This window comes from Palaemon carinicauda, chromosome 40 (genome assembly GCF_036898095.1).
Source record: "Palaemon carinicauda isolate YSFRI2023 chromosome 40, ASM3689809v2, whole genome shotgun sequence".
NCBI lineage: Eukaryota > Metazoa > Arthropoda > Malacostraca > Decapoda > Palaemonidae > Palaemon > Palaemon carinicauda.
Genome location: NC_090764.1, coordinates 47,121,716 through 47,136,444, shown reverse-complemented (window position 1 = coordinate 47,136,444; position 14,729 = coordinate 47,121,716). Strand labels below are relative to the sequence as shown.

General features: G+C 34.9%; 2 protein-coding genes across 3 annotated transcripts in view; one reads left to right on the top strand and one right to left on the bottom strand.

The window, feature by feature from the left end:
- Positions 1–14,729, top strand: part of Atg3 (Autophagy-related protein 3) — a 325,399-nt gene that overhangs the window by 217,768 nt on the left and 92,902 nt on the right. The gene's annotated exons all lie outside the window — the stretch shown is intronic.
- LOC137632028 (isatin hydrolase-like) overlaps positions 1–14,729 on the bottom strand; it is a 51,992-nt gene that overhangs the window by 1,867 nt on the left and 35,396 nt on the right. For both annotated transcript variants that reach the window (XM_068364003.1, XM_068364004.1), the window contains exons 2-4: positions 9,154–9,326; positions 5,125–5,249; positions 4,705–4,914 (exon numbers count right to left, since the gene is read on the bottom strand). In XM_068364003.1, the coding sequence (XP_068220104.1) occupies positions 4,705–4,914; positions 5,125–5,249; positions 9,154–9,317 (499 nt within the window). In that variant the 5' untranslated portion in view covers positions 9,318–9,326. The remainder of the gene's footprint in view (positions 1–4,704; positions 4,915–5,124; positions 5,250–9,153; positions 9,327–14,729) is intronic.

The window sequence follows — 14,729 nt, the reverse complement described above, 5'->3', positions numbered from 1 at the left end:
GAGCATTAATCTTTTTACTCATGAGCCTACATTAAGATAGTTTCTTTAATCCTTACGCAAGGTTATCGTCCAATGACGATGATCATTAACTTATACCAGGGAACTGATTCCCTTGAAGATGTCTTGTCAGCCAGCCAGAGAGAGTTTGTCACTTAAAGAAGAGGGTGTCATTACTGTTAACATAAAAAGTAAACAATTAAATTTTGATTTGGAGAGTTCCGTATGAAATCAAGGTGGTTAATCACAATTTATAAGGGGAATGTTTATAAGGAGTTTAATATTCTTCAAAGAATTATTTTGGCAGGTTAATTTTAGTGCAATAAAATAAGTGAAACAGCATCGACTGTCTTTAAAAACAGGTGCCAGAATGTGAATGTTATTGTGGAATACGCGAGGGCTTGTTAGAAATTTGACCAGAGAAGCCAGAAGAGTAGTAACCTGAGCAAGCAATGGAGACCATTACTGCAAATACTTGTAGAAAACTTAGTGAAACTTGGAAATGACAAGTTATTCACTAAAGTGAATTTAATCAAGGGACATATCATATGTCCCTTGATTAAATTCACTTTAGTCACATATGCTGTTCTAAATGAAAGAAGTATCAAAGGAGAAGATAAGTTTCAATATTTTGATTCAATACTATCCGTTAAAGATGTGACCATTTGTACTGATGAATTGAAGATGTTATCTAGAGGCAAGAACCTTGACCATTTTGGGGAGGATATGTTAACTCATATTGTACAGCATCACTGGAAAAGCTAATTAAGGCACTCTAAGATCTTTTTAAAGAGTGAGGGAAATAAAAATGACTATCCTACCTTCAAAGGGCTATACTGAATTTGGTGAAGTGGAACTTCTAGGACCAAGACACAAAGTTATCTATAATAAAATAGCTGTGAATGAGGTAAAACTGAAAACCCAAGATGCATCATCACCAAAAGCTAATTTACAAATAAAATCATTAGTTTGTGAATAAAAAATTCTTTGACCGATTTACTTAAAAATAGACAACTGAACTGAAAGGGCCCCTTATCAAATAGATCTTATGAAATGAATCAGGAATTAAGTAATATGCAAATACTACAAGTATCGAACCTCAACATAACTTTCAAAATGGGGGCAGATGCTTCAAATGTAGGACTGAAAGTATGATCCTGCAAAAAATCAAAAATTGCATATTACCAATCCCTTAAGCAGTTAAGAAACTCCAAGAAAACGTGTCCAATAATTGTACCCTTGAAAATTTCAGCCAGCAAGAAATTCCAGTTCCATCTACATGGCATAGGTTTTGCATTACGGACAGGTGAAAACAAGTTTTTTTTTTTTTTTTTTTTTTTTTTTTTGAGAGGATCCCAGGAGAGCATAATGTTGGTGCAGACTTTTTCAGAGGGTTAAGTGGAATTTGGTTCAGTTTTATTTTTATCTTTGACTATAGAATCTAGCATAATATCTTGTAAAGACATTATGCTTTAAATAAAAAAAAAAAAATATTAAATGATGCTCATAAACTTCTTGCCAGAACAGAATTTATATTGGAATCCTCTTTAACATTTCATACTCTTCCTTTTCCTTTCTATCAATTAATGTTTATGCTATGGTGCATATTAGAGAGTAATTTGTCTTTTAATGGATGTGGAAATATCATGTTATTGATAACAAAACCATTAGGATAATTTCAGTGCTATTATTCTGTGAAATGTTGCAGAAAGCTTTCAAGTAAGAGTTCTCATGAAGATGCTTTAATAACCACGAATTTCCAGAGGTTTTTCATGATACCGGGAGAATTGTATTATGCAATGTTAAATTCTTGAAAGTGGTAGAATGTTCTTTAAGTATGCCTTGATATGAGTATCAGCTATATCCAGCGTATTTATTTTTAGATATATTTCTCCAGGTAAATTGCGATAATCACATGTTCTTCCTTTATAAGTGTTATACGAACATATGTGCAACGTGAGTGAAAAAATCTAAGGAGTTAATATGCCGTTTACAGTCATGGCTGTACAAGTACAAGAAACAAACTATATATTTCTCTTAATTGAAAATAAATTGCCATATATATATATATATATATATATATATATATATATATATATATATATATATATATATATATACATTATATATTTATATATATATAATTTATATATATATATATATATACATTATATATATGTATATATATGTGTATATATATATATATATATATATATATATATATATATATATATATATATATATATATGTATGTATGTATGTATATATATATATATATATATATATATATATATATATATATATATATATATATATATATATATAGAGAGAGAGAGAGAGAGAGAGAGAGAGAGAGAGAGAGAGAGAGAGAGAGAGAGAGAGAGAGAGAGAGAGAGAGAGAGAGAGAGAGAGATATTAAGCTCAGCTAGAAAGGTTAATCAGAGGTGGCTATCTTCATAAATGCTGACTTGTACATGTGTATTGTATCACAATGGTGTAAAAACTTGTGAAAATTCGATTTTACAGAAACATCGTATTAGTGTCCTTTTCCATATTTCCATATTTCCATAATGGATTATTGTCGAATTTTTATAGAATTGCGTAATTTTTGTGTCAAAAAGACATGCAAGCAGAGGGACACCAGAAACTAACCAGCTCGGTGGTAGGTCACACCGACTAGAATAGACCTTTCAAGGCTGACTTTGATAGAGAGCAGCCATTCTTCAAATACCTAAATGACGCATATTGAACGGTAATGAGGTTGACATAAGGGGCTCAGTATCACCATTTCCTCTTAAACTCAATTGCCAAATATCTTCTTCAGGTTTTTAACTGATAAAGTTGTAAACGCCAAATGAATGCGATTTGCATCATTCGGTCAAAGAAGCAGAACATGCTAGGAGCTGGCAATCTCCTGTATCGCTGGTTGCTTGCCAAAGAATGGCATTAATATGTCGAATGAATAAGAACATGAGATAAACAAGAATTATGCTCATTGTATTGAGGAGATGAGGTTTTTGTTAATCAAAAGACTAATACTTGAAAGGCAGATCGTATTTTTTTTCCGGGCAAATCACCTCTCTGTCCTCATACAGGTTTAAAGCCGTTCATGAATGGCAGAGGGAAGGAACAGTGACAGTGCTCTAAAGATCATATGATCGGCGCCCAAGCCCCCTCACCACCCAAGCTAGGACAAGTGAGGGCTAGGCAATAGCTGCTAATGTCTGACCAGGTAGACCTATAGGCTCCCCCAAATATCCCATTCCTAGCTCACAAGGATGGCGAGGTTGTAGGACTACAAGAAACTATCGAGCTCGAGCGGAAATTGAACCCCAATGACTTACGACATGATTTCGGATCCCCCGCTGACAGTAAGCGTTTTCCTTTCTTTCAATCTCAAATTAAAAAAAAAAAAAAGTAACTTGATATGACATCACAATCATAGCCCGAAGATGAATTTAATGAATTGGCATGGAAAACTAAATCTGGCATAAGTCTTTTTTGTACAGTAGTCTATTTATGGAATATCTGTTTTGATGTTACTGCTTTTAAAATATTTTATTTTAATTGTTCATTATTTCTTAGATCGTTTATTTCCTTATTTCCTTTCCTCACTGGGCTATTTTCCCTGTTGGAGCCATTGGGCTTACAGCATCTTGCTTTTCCAACTACGGTTGTATCTTAGCTAGTAATAATAGTAATGATAATAATTTAGTTGTGAGCTTTATTTCTTAAATAGGTTATTGGCAGTATTTCTTTTTTTTTAGGCTTTAATCGTTCCAGATCTTGATTCCATAAACAACATATATTTTGTTGAAAATTAAAGAAAAAAGAAAAAAAAAAAAAGGAATTGTCCAACGAGATTTCCAAGCTTGGGCCATAGGACTTTATTTTTGCCGATTTAAGAGTTTTAGTCAACATAAATATTCTCGTTTTTTTCAAGATTTTATTTTCTATCCTGGTGTATATTTAAAATAAACGGCATTTAGATTTATTGCCTTAAAACTTTTGTCATTATTACAGTTATTATTTTGATTATATAAAAGTAAAAAGCAAAACATTGTATAGTCAAAGTGTAAGATCAAAATATATGTCCATGGTGAAGTTCTTAGAACCTCCCAAACTCTGAATAGCCTAAGAGTTACTCCATTGTCCCTTAAATATAAAATTCCATTCATGAACTGGTGATAACAAGAAAGTACTTTGCCTCCGGGGTTCAAGTGAAAAAAAATACGTATACAGTTTTGAATAGATAAAATCTTAGATTTACTAAACAAATGTAAAAGGTGGAACAGATACTCACAGCACAAGGCTATGGACAGTTGATAGATAATATAAAACAAATTTTACTGAAAATATTCTATATCAGTTATCCATTACTTCTCATGTAGTTTATTTATTTCCTTATTTCCTTTCCTCACTGGGTTATTTTTTCATGGGCTTATAGCATCTTTCTTTTCCAACTATGGTTGTAGCTTAGTTAATAATAATAATAATAATAATAATAATAATAATAATAATAATAATAATAATAATAACAAAATTCTTTCAGAATTGACGTTAAAATATGTGCTAACTCTATTGGATTTCCCTATTTCCTTGAAAATGAAAGCTAACGGGGCAACGAAGGTCACAAAACAGTTCTCATTTCATTGTTTAAAAATTGGTCTTAGAAAGAAAATTTTGAAAATTATGAAATATACAAACCTGGGAAATTATTTTTGTTATGCTGATCTAAGCCTGAGTATTCCCGAAGGTTATTCACTTTGGCACCCCAGCCCGTACGTATGAGGACGAGGGTAGCATCAGGTATGATCCCATTGACTGCCTCCCAGTCTTCAAGGTCTTTGACCTTGATCTCATAGTTTAGAACATTTTTCGATAACTTGATTTGGTTAGAGACGTCAATCACCACAGCTGGAAAGCAAGTTACATTTGTGATTAATGTGATGGTCACACATAGCGATGGTGGAAGTATTCAAATTTATTATGAAACTTCACTGAGATTTCTACTCTTCAAATAAAAACTATATTTATTACATGCACCAATACTTAATCTCTCTCTCTCTCTCTCTCTCTCTCTCTCTCTCTCTCTCTCTCTCTCTGTGTGTGGAAATGCAGCCTTACCTGGCACTCTCCATAGACGTTTAGTAGGAATAGCTTCCAAAGCCCAACCTTTTTCAGCAAAATGTACAGGAGCATCAACGTGGGTCCCGGAGTGCTCTGATGCACAAAATTCATTCAATTCTACCCTGCAAAAGATAGACAAAGCGTTTTCAGTTTGAATTTATATGAAGTATAATCGGGGCTAAAGATGGATTACTAAGTGTAATAAATTTAAAGATCATAATAACATCACTAAATCACCATCCCGATATAAACTCTATTGTCTAAGCGCTGCTGCCATAGCATGAATCTTTGTTCTGCACCAAGTAGAACAGATCTTGAACAACAACAACATTAACTATCGTCTTAATGTGAAGATAAGACGTCTACAAGGTGTTTAAATAAAATATGGTATCTTCTGGATTTGTCAAGGAATTGCATTTGACAATGCCTCTCATTTATGTATATAATGCAAATTTTGTGTAACAGACCTAAGGGATAATAGTTTGAGGTGGTGGGCGTTACTCCATCAAGATCGATTCTTCTAGATTTTGGGAGTGAGTGTTATGTCTTCTAAGTATCCTGTAAATACAGAGGTTACACAGGGTTCTGACCCCTGTTCCTTGTTATTCATAGTCTTTATCTATGACCTTCCTCACTTCCCATGTGTGAAGATCTTTAACCGCGCAGATGATACAACTTTTCATGTGTCAAGATTTTACATTTTTGATTCTCAGATACATTTGCAGAGGGCGGTCGACTCAATTTTACTGTGGACTCTGCAACAGGGTTTGACTATAAACCTCACGAAGTTAAAAGTTGATGTCTTTCACCAGAGATTTCAGTGAAGAGCACAGTCATACCCTTTGTTACAAAGCATAATTTCTTGGTATGGATCTTAATGGGGGAAATATCTCGTAGAATACCTTCATCTAAACGTTTGAAAATTTTGGGTGTTATGTGGCGTGTAATGCATACGTCTTAGGGGAGAAAATCACTAAAGTTTGTTTATTTTCTATAAGTTTTTTATTAGGAGTAAAATGGAGTATATGATTCTGCATCTAGGGCACTGCTAGGATTGGATGTTATTCAGTCAACAGCATTATAATTGATCTCCGATGCCTTTTGCTCCTCTCCGATCCTTTCCTTTTATTGTAAGGTAAATTGTCTCCCCCTATTGTCTTGGCAACAATTCAAATTGACAATGTGTGATATGAAAATCTGTAATTGTAGTCTGGATCAGCCATTATTGTAATGTTTATCACATGATTATGCAGTCATGCAGAGTAAAATGAACCTCTGGGAAATATTTTCCATCTATGACTCAGGCTTCTTATGCTTCGAGTTCTTTGCACATCCTGTGTTGTTCTTTTTTCCCTCTCTCTGGCAGTTTCCTTTCATCGTCATCATCACCATTATTATCATCATCATAATCTCCTACGCCTATTGACGCAAATGGCCTCGGTTAGATATCACCAGTCGTCTCTATCTTGAGCTTTTAATTCGATACTTCTCCTTTATCATCTCTGCCTTCAAACTTCATAGTCCTCAGCCATATAGGCCTGGGTTCATCCAACTCCTCTCAGTGCCTTGTGGAGCCCAGTTAAATCTTTGTTGAAATCACATATAAAAATCAGGCTATATATCAGTTTAGTGAGATCTGTGTTACTGTATGGACATGAATCATGGTATGACAATGAAACAATCTCGATCAGATTTAGTAAATCTGAGAACAAGGCCCTCAGAAAAATATTAGTTCCATTTAGCATCCCAGTTTTATTATGTCAGATAGTATCTAATAATCAATCAATTTACCACCTTGGTTTTCTGTGGATGAATATTTCTTTAAGATTTTCAGTTGTGGCTAAGCAAAGGGATAATTTAGTCGCAAATTCGTTCAATAAAGTATGTGCTTAGGAATATAATGGATACGTGCACATACAAATGGTTTATCATCAGATAGCCACTCTTCTGCTTAGCGACGATGTCGGCTTCTTCTATTGAATTCCATGCTGCAGGAAAAATCTTATCGATAAATAGCGTTATGGCTGAAATGTTTGGTCTGATAAAGGTTTTGAGTTTTTTGGGGGAATTTTTTTTTTTATAATTCAGAAGTAGTTATTTCTAAAGATTCAAAGGATTCCATATATTTAATGTGTTGTTATGCCGTTAGGTTTCATTCGTTGGTGGATCCCATTCGTTGCAGTCTGAATCATTGAGAGATAAACATATTCAGTGAGAATTAAGGGGGTTCAGAGTCATAATGGTTTTCCGGGAAATAGACTTGTGGATTCCATTGCAAAAGGAGCTTATTATTTTCTGTCCATATTCTAGTTGCAGAACATACCACAGCTTATCCTAGGGCTGTATGGGAAAAGCAGAAATTAGATAGAGGTGGAACTTCTCATTTTCCTTAACTTGGCCCATAAAGATAAAATTTGTTTAACAAATATAACAACATCGTTAGCGAAAAAGACATCTCAACTCAGTGATTCTTCAATTTGTGTTGGACATATAAGACTGAGAGCCCATCTTCACCAACTTTCCCTTGAGAATTTGTCCTTTTACTCTTGTGGTGAAATAAAGAATGTAAGACATGTCATACTACATTGTCCTCGGTATTTTACATTTTAAGTGATTCTGAGACGGTTATTTTTTGGGATTGGTGTCCCTTTTCTGTTAGATAGGATATTGGGTACTGACTTTCAAGTTCCACATTTATTGGAGAAGATCTATCGTCATCTATTGTCTTCTTGAAGTCCTCGAGCATTCTCAAAACTTAATAAATTTTACATAGAATAGATGAGATGGATAGAACTATGGTTGCTTGCTAAGTGATGTAAGCTAATACATAGAAAAGACGCAGATAAATAAGCACCACAGGTCCAGCTGTAATTAAATAATGAATGTTAGGTTACGATGAAGCTCGGAATGGCAAGATCATGATCTGACCTCTTGTCTTCATTCTTCTTTCTCTTGTCTTCAATAATTTCTGCATTAATCAATAACCCCAGAATTGTAATAACAAACGAGAAGAGTGGTCTGTTTCCTTCTAACAAGCTTAGCACTCACAATTCTTGCAGCTTTAGATTCATCGTTGCTAACGTCCAAGTAGATCTATCCACTATCCTTCACCAATTTGCAAAGATCCAGAGGACTTGACCTCCCTTGAAATTGCTGATAAATTTCAATTCACTCTTTAGTAATGTGTAGTCATTTGAACTTTTATTTTTGGATTTTGTGATTTTTTTTATCAATCAGTAAAATATTAATTGGAATCTGTCGGCTGATTACATGACTAAAGAATTTGTACTTTAAAACAACAGATAGACACAACCTTTTCCTAACCTCTATTTTGTTGATTTTAATTTTTCATTATCTATGCAAATCTCAGTTAATTGAAAAGAGATATATTCTTTCTCTTAATAGTTTGGAATGCATAGTTTACCAATTCCCTCTTATATACAAATCACTTTTGAATTTAATTAAAAGATTGTAAATAAGAAAGGATACCTCCAGTCTGGTCTGAAAACCTTCCCTCGATAAATAGAATAGCTTAAGAGATCTGTGACTTATACAATTAACATATTCACACAGAAATAGCCTTGTATGGAATTGTTCCTACTGGAGAAATTCCTCATGACGGTATGACACCATAATTTAGGAAGCTTTAAGGAAATATTCTGTAAACAATTCATGTTCAGATGAATATTTCTGAATTTATTCATGATTTGTCTCTATAGAAATATACCAAGGATATAGACCTGTAAGTCGCTTAGTTTGGCTGGTTCTAAATAGATGGCAAATGATAAAAGAAAATTTTGAAGGTTTAAGCTACTGCGGTTTAAATAAATACATAACAGAAATAAGTTACTCTAACTAATCCAAAAACTTACGTTAAATCTTAGCTTACACATTTAGCAAATATACTGTAATAACTCGTAACCATGTACTTATTTAGGTAGATAAATAACCATTTGAGTTAAGAATTAAACTTCTTAACCCGTCTCTTTCAGTCAAAATAACATTGAAACACCAAGATTGTCTCACCATATTCCGAATTTATTAAGGCCCTTCTTCACAATCTTATGCGTGAACTGGGTCAATTTGGGACTAGTTGGTGCGTCTACGTTGTAGGTGTATGAAAGTTCAATCAGCTCGGCCGTGGCTGTAGAGAGGGCAAACGCCGCGAAAAACAGCGACGTCAGCTCCATCTAGTTGTTCTGTGGTAAATAAAGAATAGGTGATATTAGCAATCATGATGAGTACACACATTATCTCTGGATTTCATGGTGTAAAGAGAAAATATGCTTCGTTCTAAAAAAAAAATTATAAAGATGAAATATTCTAACGGTTAGTGGAAGATATAACAAAGAAAAAAAATACATGAAACCTCACTGAAATATTATTATTATTATTATTATTATTATTATTATTATTATTATTATTATTATTATTATTATTATTATTATTAACTACGCTACAACCCTAGTTAATAAAGCTGGATGCTATAAGCCCTATATGGTCTTCAATGGGGAAAATAGCCCAGTGAAGAGAGGAAATAAGGAAACAGAATAGTGCGTCTGAATGTACCCTCAAGCAAGAGCATTCTAACTCAAGACAGTCACCATGATACAGAGGCTATGGCACTACCCAAGACTAGAGAATAACAATTTGATTTTGGAGTGTTCTTCTCCTAGAAGAGCTACTTACCATAGCTAAAGAGTCCCTTCTACCCTTACCAAGAAGTAATAGCTACTGAATAGAGTGCAGTAGTTAACCCCTAGAGCGGAAAAGAACTTTTAAGTCATCTTTATATTGTCAGGTGTATGAGGAAAGAGGAGAATGTGGAAAGAATAGGCTAGGCTGTTCGGTGTAAGTGTAGGCAATGGGAAAATGAGCCGTAACCAGGGAGGGATCAACTGTAGAACTATCTGGCCAGTCAAAGGACCCAATAACTCTATAGCGGCACAATTCTAATCTTAAGTCAGATTAAGCTAGTCGTGAAATAGGCCATAATGCTCGGGTATATTTCTTTTTCAGTGGAGTACTAATACCATGCCACGAAGAAATGTTATATATTGAAGTTGATAAGACTGTCAATAAAGTCCACATAAACTTTCATAACGCATGTTTAGATGTTCACAGGCAAGGTGTACCCCCAACATATCAAAAGGGTGTCACATTTCATAGCTGATATATTCCCTACAAGTTTCCTCCAATTGTCTGATTGGTGGACCTTAAGATCATGCATATCAGCTATAATTAATCTAAATAATGATCGGTTCTTAAATAACTTTAAAAGCAATTATCATACTTAAACTAAGTTATGTTAAATATACCATCATATCACACCCCTCCTATGGAATTTATTGAAAATACCAATGGGACAACCGTCATCACTTGAAGCATATACAGATATGATACTCTTTAATTACTTTAATGAATGTTAAACATAATTTGTGACTTTTGCGGGGTTAAATCGGATATTTTTTTTTAGTTAGTGAAGTTATCAAGGGCAATTGCTAAAGCTACAACCCTAGTGGGAATAGCAGGATGCTGTAAGCCCAGGGGCTCCAACAGGGAAAATAGCTCGGTAAGGAAAGGAAACAAGGAAAAATTAAATATTTTAGGAACAGTAACAACAATAAATAAATATCTCCTATATAAACTATAAAAACTTTAACAAAATAAGAGGAAGAGAAATAAGATAGAATAGTGTGCCCGAGTGTACCCTCAAGCAAGAGAACTCCAACCCAAGACAGTGAAAGACCATGGTACAGAGGCTATGGCACTACCCAAGACTAGAGAACAATAGTTTGATTTTGGAGTGCCCTTCTCCTAGAAGAATGCTTACCATAGCTAAAGAGCCTCTTCTACCCTTGCCAAGAGGAAAGTTTTCTTGTTATGTGTAGACCATATTTTTGGTTAAAACAATAGTTTTGCCAGTCATATAAAAAAATTTGCCATTGGAGAAAATAAATGTTCAGAAAAAAAAATCAATATTTCATACACGTCATATTGAATGTTAAAGATCGCTGACATAGAGACATTGAAATGAGTATAAGATCATGTATTTCCTAAGAATATGTTCTAAATTTTCCAGAAATGCATAGCTTACTTATGCATAGTTTACCTAATCTCCAAAATTAAACATGCACGAACTTTGTTAATTGTGAATTGGACTCGTGTAGCGATGAACCCAAGATGTAAACAGTTTGGCAGATGTTTATAATTTTCCTCCTTCACGAGAAGTCCCTGCAGGGGCCGGGAAGTTTCGCACACGCTTCGCAAAGTTCATAGGAAAAAAAAAAAAAAAATCATATCATCTTGCCAATCCTATTTTCTGATACAAATTTCAATTGTTGTCGCTAGTTTCGTTTCTATGTTTTTTCTTGTCGCCTTTATTATTTTAGCAATTTTTAGTACTTCATTAAGTTTGAAAATTTACGGCTATTCCCAGACTGTTACGTTTTGACCACTTTATTTATCTATATACTCATTTCCTTTGTTTCAAATGTATAAACATTCGATTATTCATACTCCAATCAGCATCAAAGTTATGATGCCAGATGATCACCACTTATTCTGTCCGAAATAGTAAAACACCAGATGCCTACCGTAAACGTTCACCTAACCGCTTTTGTCGTGGGAGGGTTGGCTTGCCAGCCTTGCCTGGTATGTGCCTGAGAGCAAGGCTACCAACGTGAGGTAAATACGCCACCATTGCATCGCATTTCGTTCCTTGGTTTATAGTTTGCACGTTATTAGCAGAGGCCAAGTACAGTGACAATGCTCTAGCAGGACAGTGCCCTAGAGGCTGACCATATATACATATGGTCAATGGCCAAGCCCATTCTCCATCCAAGCTAGGACCATGGATTGCCAGGCAATGGCTCCCCAAATCCCACATCTCTAGCTCAAAAGGATGGTGAAATTGCATACACTACAAGAAGCTATTGAGCTTGAGCAGGTCTCAAACCCCAGTCCAGCAGAACGCCAGGCAGTAACGTTTCCAATAGGCTACCGTATAATGATTAGTGCATACTGTGCACTGATAGTCTTTTTATTTTGCGTATCTTTGTTTGCTTGTTTGATACCTTACATAAGCTTTTATCCATTTATGGCGTATCCCTTCTCGTGTGCTAAGGTACCGAATGAAGGACAAACCGTGGTTCAATGATGATTGTTGACGTGCTTATTTGGAGAAGCAGGAGGCCTATCACCTTTGGAAGGGTAACAGATCAGATTTGACCTGGAACAACTATACTCAGCTTCGAGCTTTTGCTCAGAGAGTTTATGCCTCAACTGAAAAGGAGTACAATTTAATCATAAAAGAAACCCTCTCTGGTACAACTCAGGAACATAAATGGTGGTCTACCCTTAAATCTGCACTCTTTGGTGTAGATGCAACCGTTCCTCCTTTACTTAAACCAGATGGCTCAGTCACTCACTGTCCAAAGGAAAAGGCAACCCTTTTGGCTGATGTTTTTGACAGTAAACAGAGTAATGAAAAACTTGAACTTCCTCATTCCTGTTTTCCTGAGGCTAAACTAACTAGTTTAGCTTTTCGATCTCGTGAGATTAAAGCTCTGTTGATGGACCTTGATGCTTATGGAGGTGTAGACCCAAATGGTATTTTTCCTTTGTTTTTTATAAAGACAGCAGATTTCTTAGCTCCAAAGTTATCTGTTATTTTGCGTAAGTTAGCAAGAAGAGGAGCTTTTAGCACTTGTTGGAGAATTGGTAATGTTACTCCTCTATGTAAATGTGTTTGTGGTAGCTCAAGTCCCACTGATTACCGCCCAATTTCCATAACTCCCATATTATCTAAAGTTTTTGAACGTCTTCTGGCAAAACGTCTTAATAGGTTTGCTGAAGGTAATCATCTATTCCCTAGTTTGCAATTTGGTTTTCGTAAAGGCCTTGGAGCATGTGATGCCCTTCTTACAATCTCCAATGCAGTACAGAAATCCCTTGATTGTGGTCGGGAAGTTCGTATGATTGGCCTTGATTTTAGTGCTGCCTTTGACCGTGTTAATCATGAGGCCCTTGTTTTCAAACTGAAACAGTTGGGAGTGGGTGGGTCGTTTCTTAGCATTATTATTGATTTTTTAAGTAGTAGATCTCAAAGAGTAGTTGTTGATGGGCACCATAGTGAGTATAGGAATGTGATATCCGGTGTTCCACAGGGTAGTGTTCTTGGCCCATTACTTTTCATACTATATACACATGACATGTGGTTTGGCCTGGAAAATAAGCTTGTTGCATATGCAGATGATGCTACTCTCTTTGCATCAATTCCATCCCCTGAATGTAGATCTAGGGTTGGTGAATCCCTTAATAGAGATTTAGCTAAAATTAGTGCATGGTGCAAATTATGGGGTATGAAGTTGAATCCTAACAAAACTCAAAGTATGATTGTAAGTAGGTCAAGGACGGTGGCTCCTCAACATCCGGATCTCAGTATTGATAATGTTTCTTTAAATTTGTATGACTCTTTCAAAATTTTAGGTGTGTTTCTCGATAGCAAATTTACTTTTGAGAAACATATAAGGTCTGTGTCTTCTTCAATTGCATAAAAAATTGGCTTATTGAGAAAGTCTTTTAAGATATTCGGTGATCAATCTATTCTGAAGAAGTGTTTTAATTCTTTTATTCTACCTTGTTTTGAGTATTGTTCTCCTGTCTGGTCTTCAGCTGCTGATTTTCATCTTAATTTGTTGGACAGAAACTTACGGTCTATTAAATTTCTTATTCCTGATCTAGATATTAATCTCTGGCACCGTCGTTCAATTAGTTCATTATGCATGTTACATAAGATTTTTCATAACTCTGACCATCCTTTACATTCAGATCTCCCTGGACAATTCTATCCTGTTCGTAATACTAGGCAGGCAGTTAATTCTAATAGCCAGGCTTTCTCCTTCATAAGACTCAATACTACGCAGTACTCTAGAAGTTTTATTCCAGCTGTTACCAAGTTGTGGAATGATCTTCCTAATCGGGTTGTTGAATCAGTAGAACTTCAGAAGTTCAAAGTTGGAGCGAATGCTTTTTTGTTGACCAGGCGGACATGAGTCTTTTTATAGTTTATATATGACATATTTGTTTTTGACGTTGTTAATAGTTTATATATGACATATCTGTTATGACGTTGTTACTTTTTTTAGAATGATTTATTGTTAATATGTTCTCTTCAGTTATTTGTTTCCTTATTTCCTTTCCTCACTGGGCTATTTTTCCCTGTTGGAGCCCCTGGGCTTATAGCATCTTGCTTTTCCAATTGGGGTTGTAGCTTGGATAGTAATAATAATAATAATAATAATACAGAGGCAGTGCCTTGTCTCGGGCTTCAACTACCAGCGTTTCCCAAACGAACAGAATTCGCAGCTCTCATTAATTGTCTTGTAGTTTCTTTTATTTTATTTTAGTTTATTTATTTATTTTTTTCTCTCTCTCTAGGAGAGTTCATAGTCTCTAATGTTGAATTTTTTCTCTCTTTTCGTTAGTACGGTGCATAATGATAAATGTTCAGTATTGTTTTCTTGACATCAGCATAGATCATACACCTCATACTTAGCCTTCAAGCCTTAAGATGTTGAGTCTGGTCTCCATGATAATTC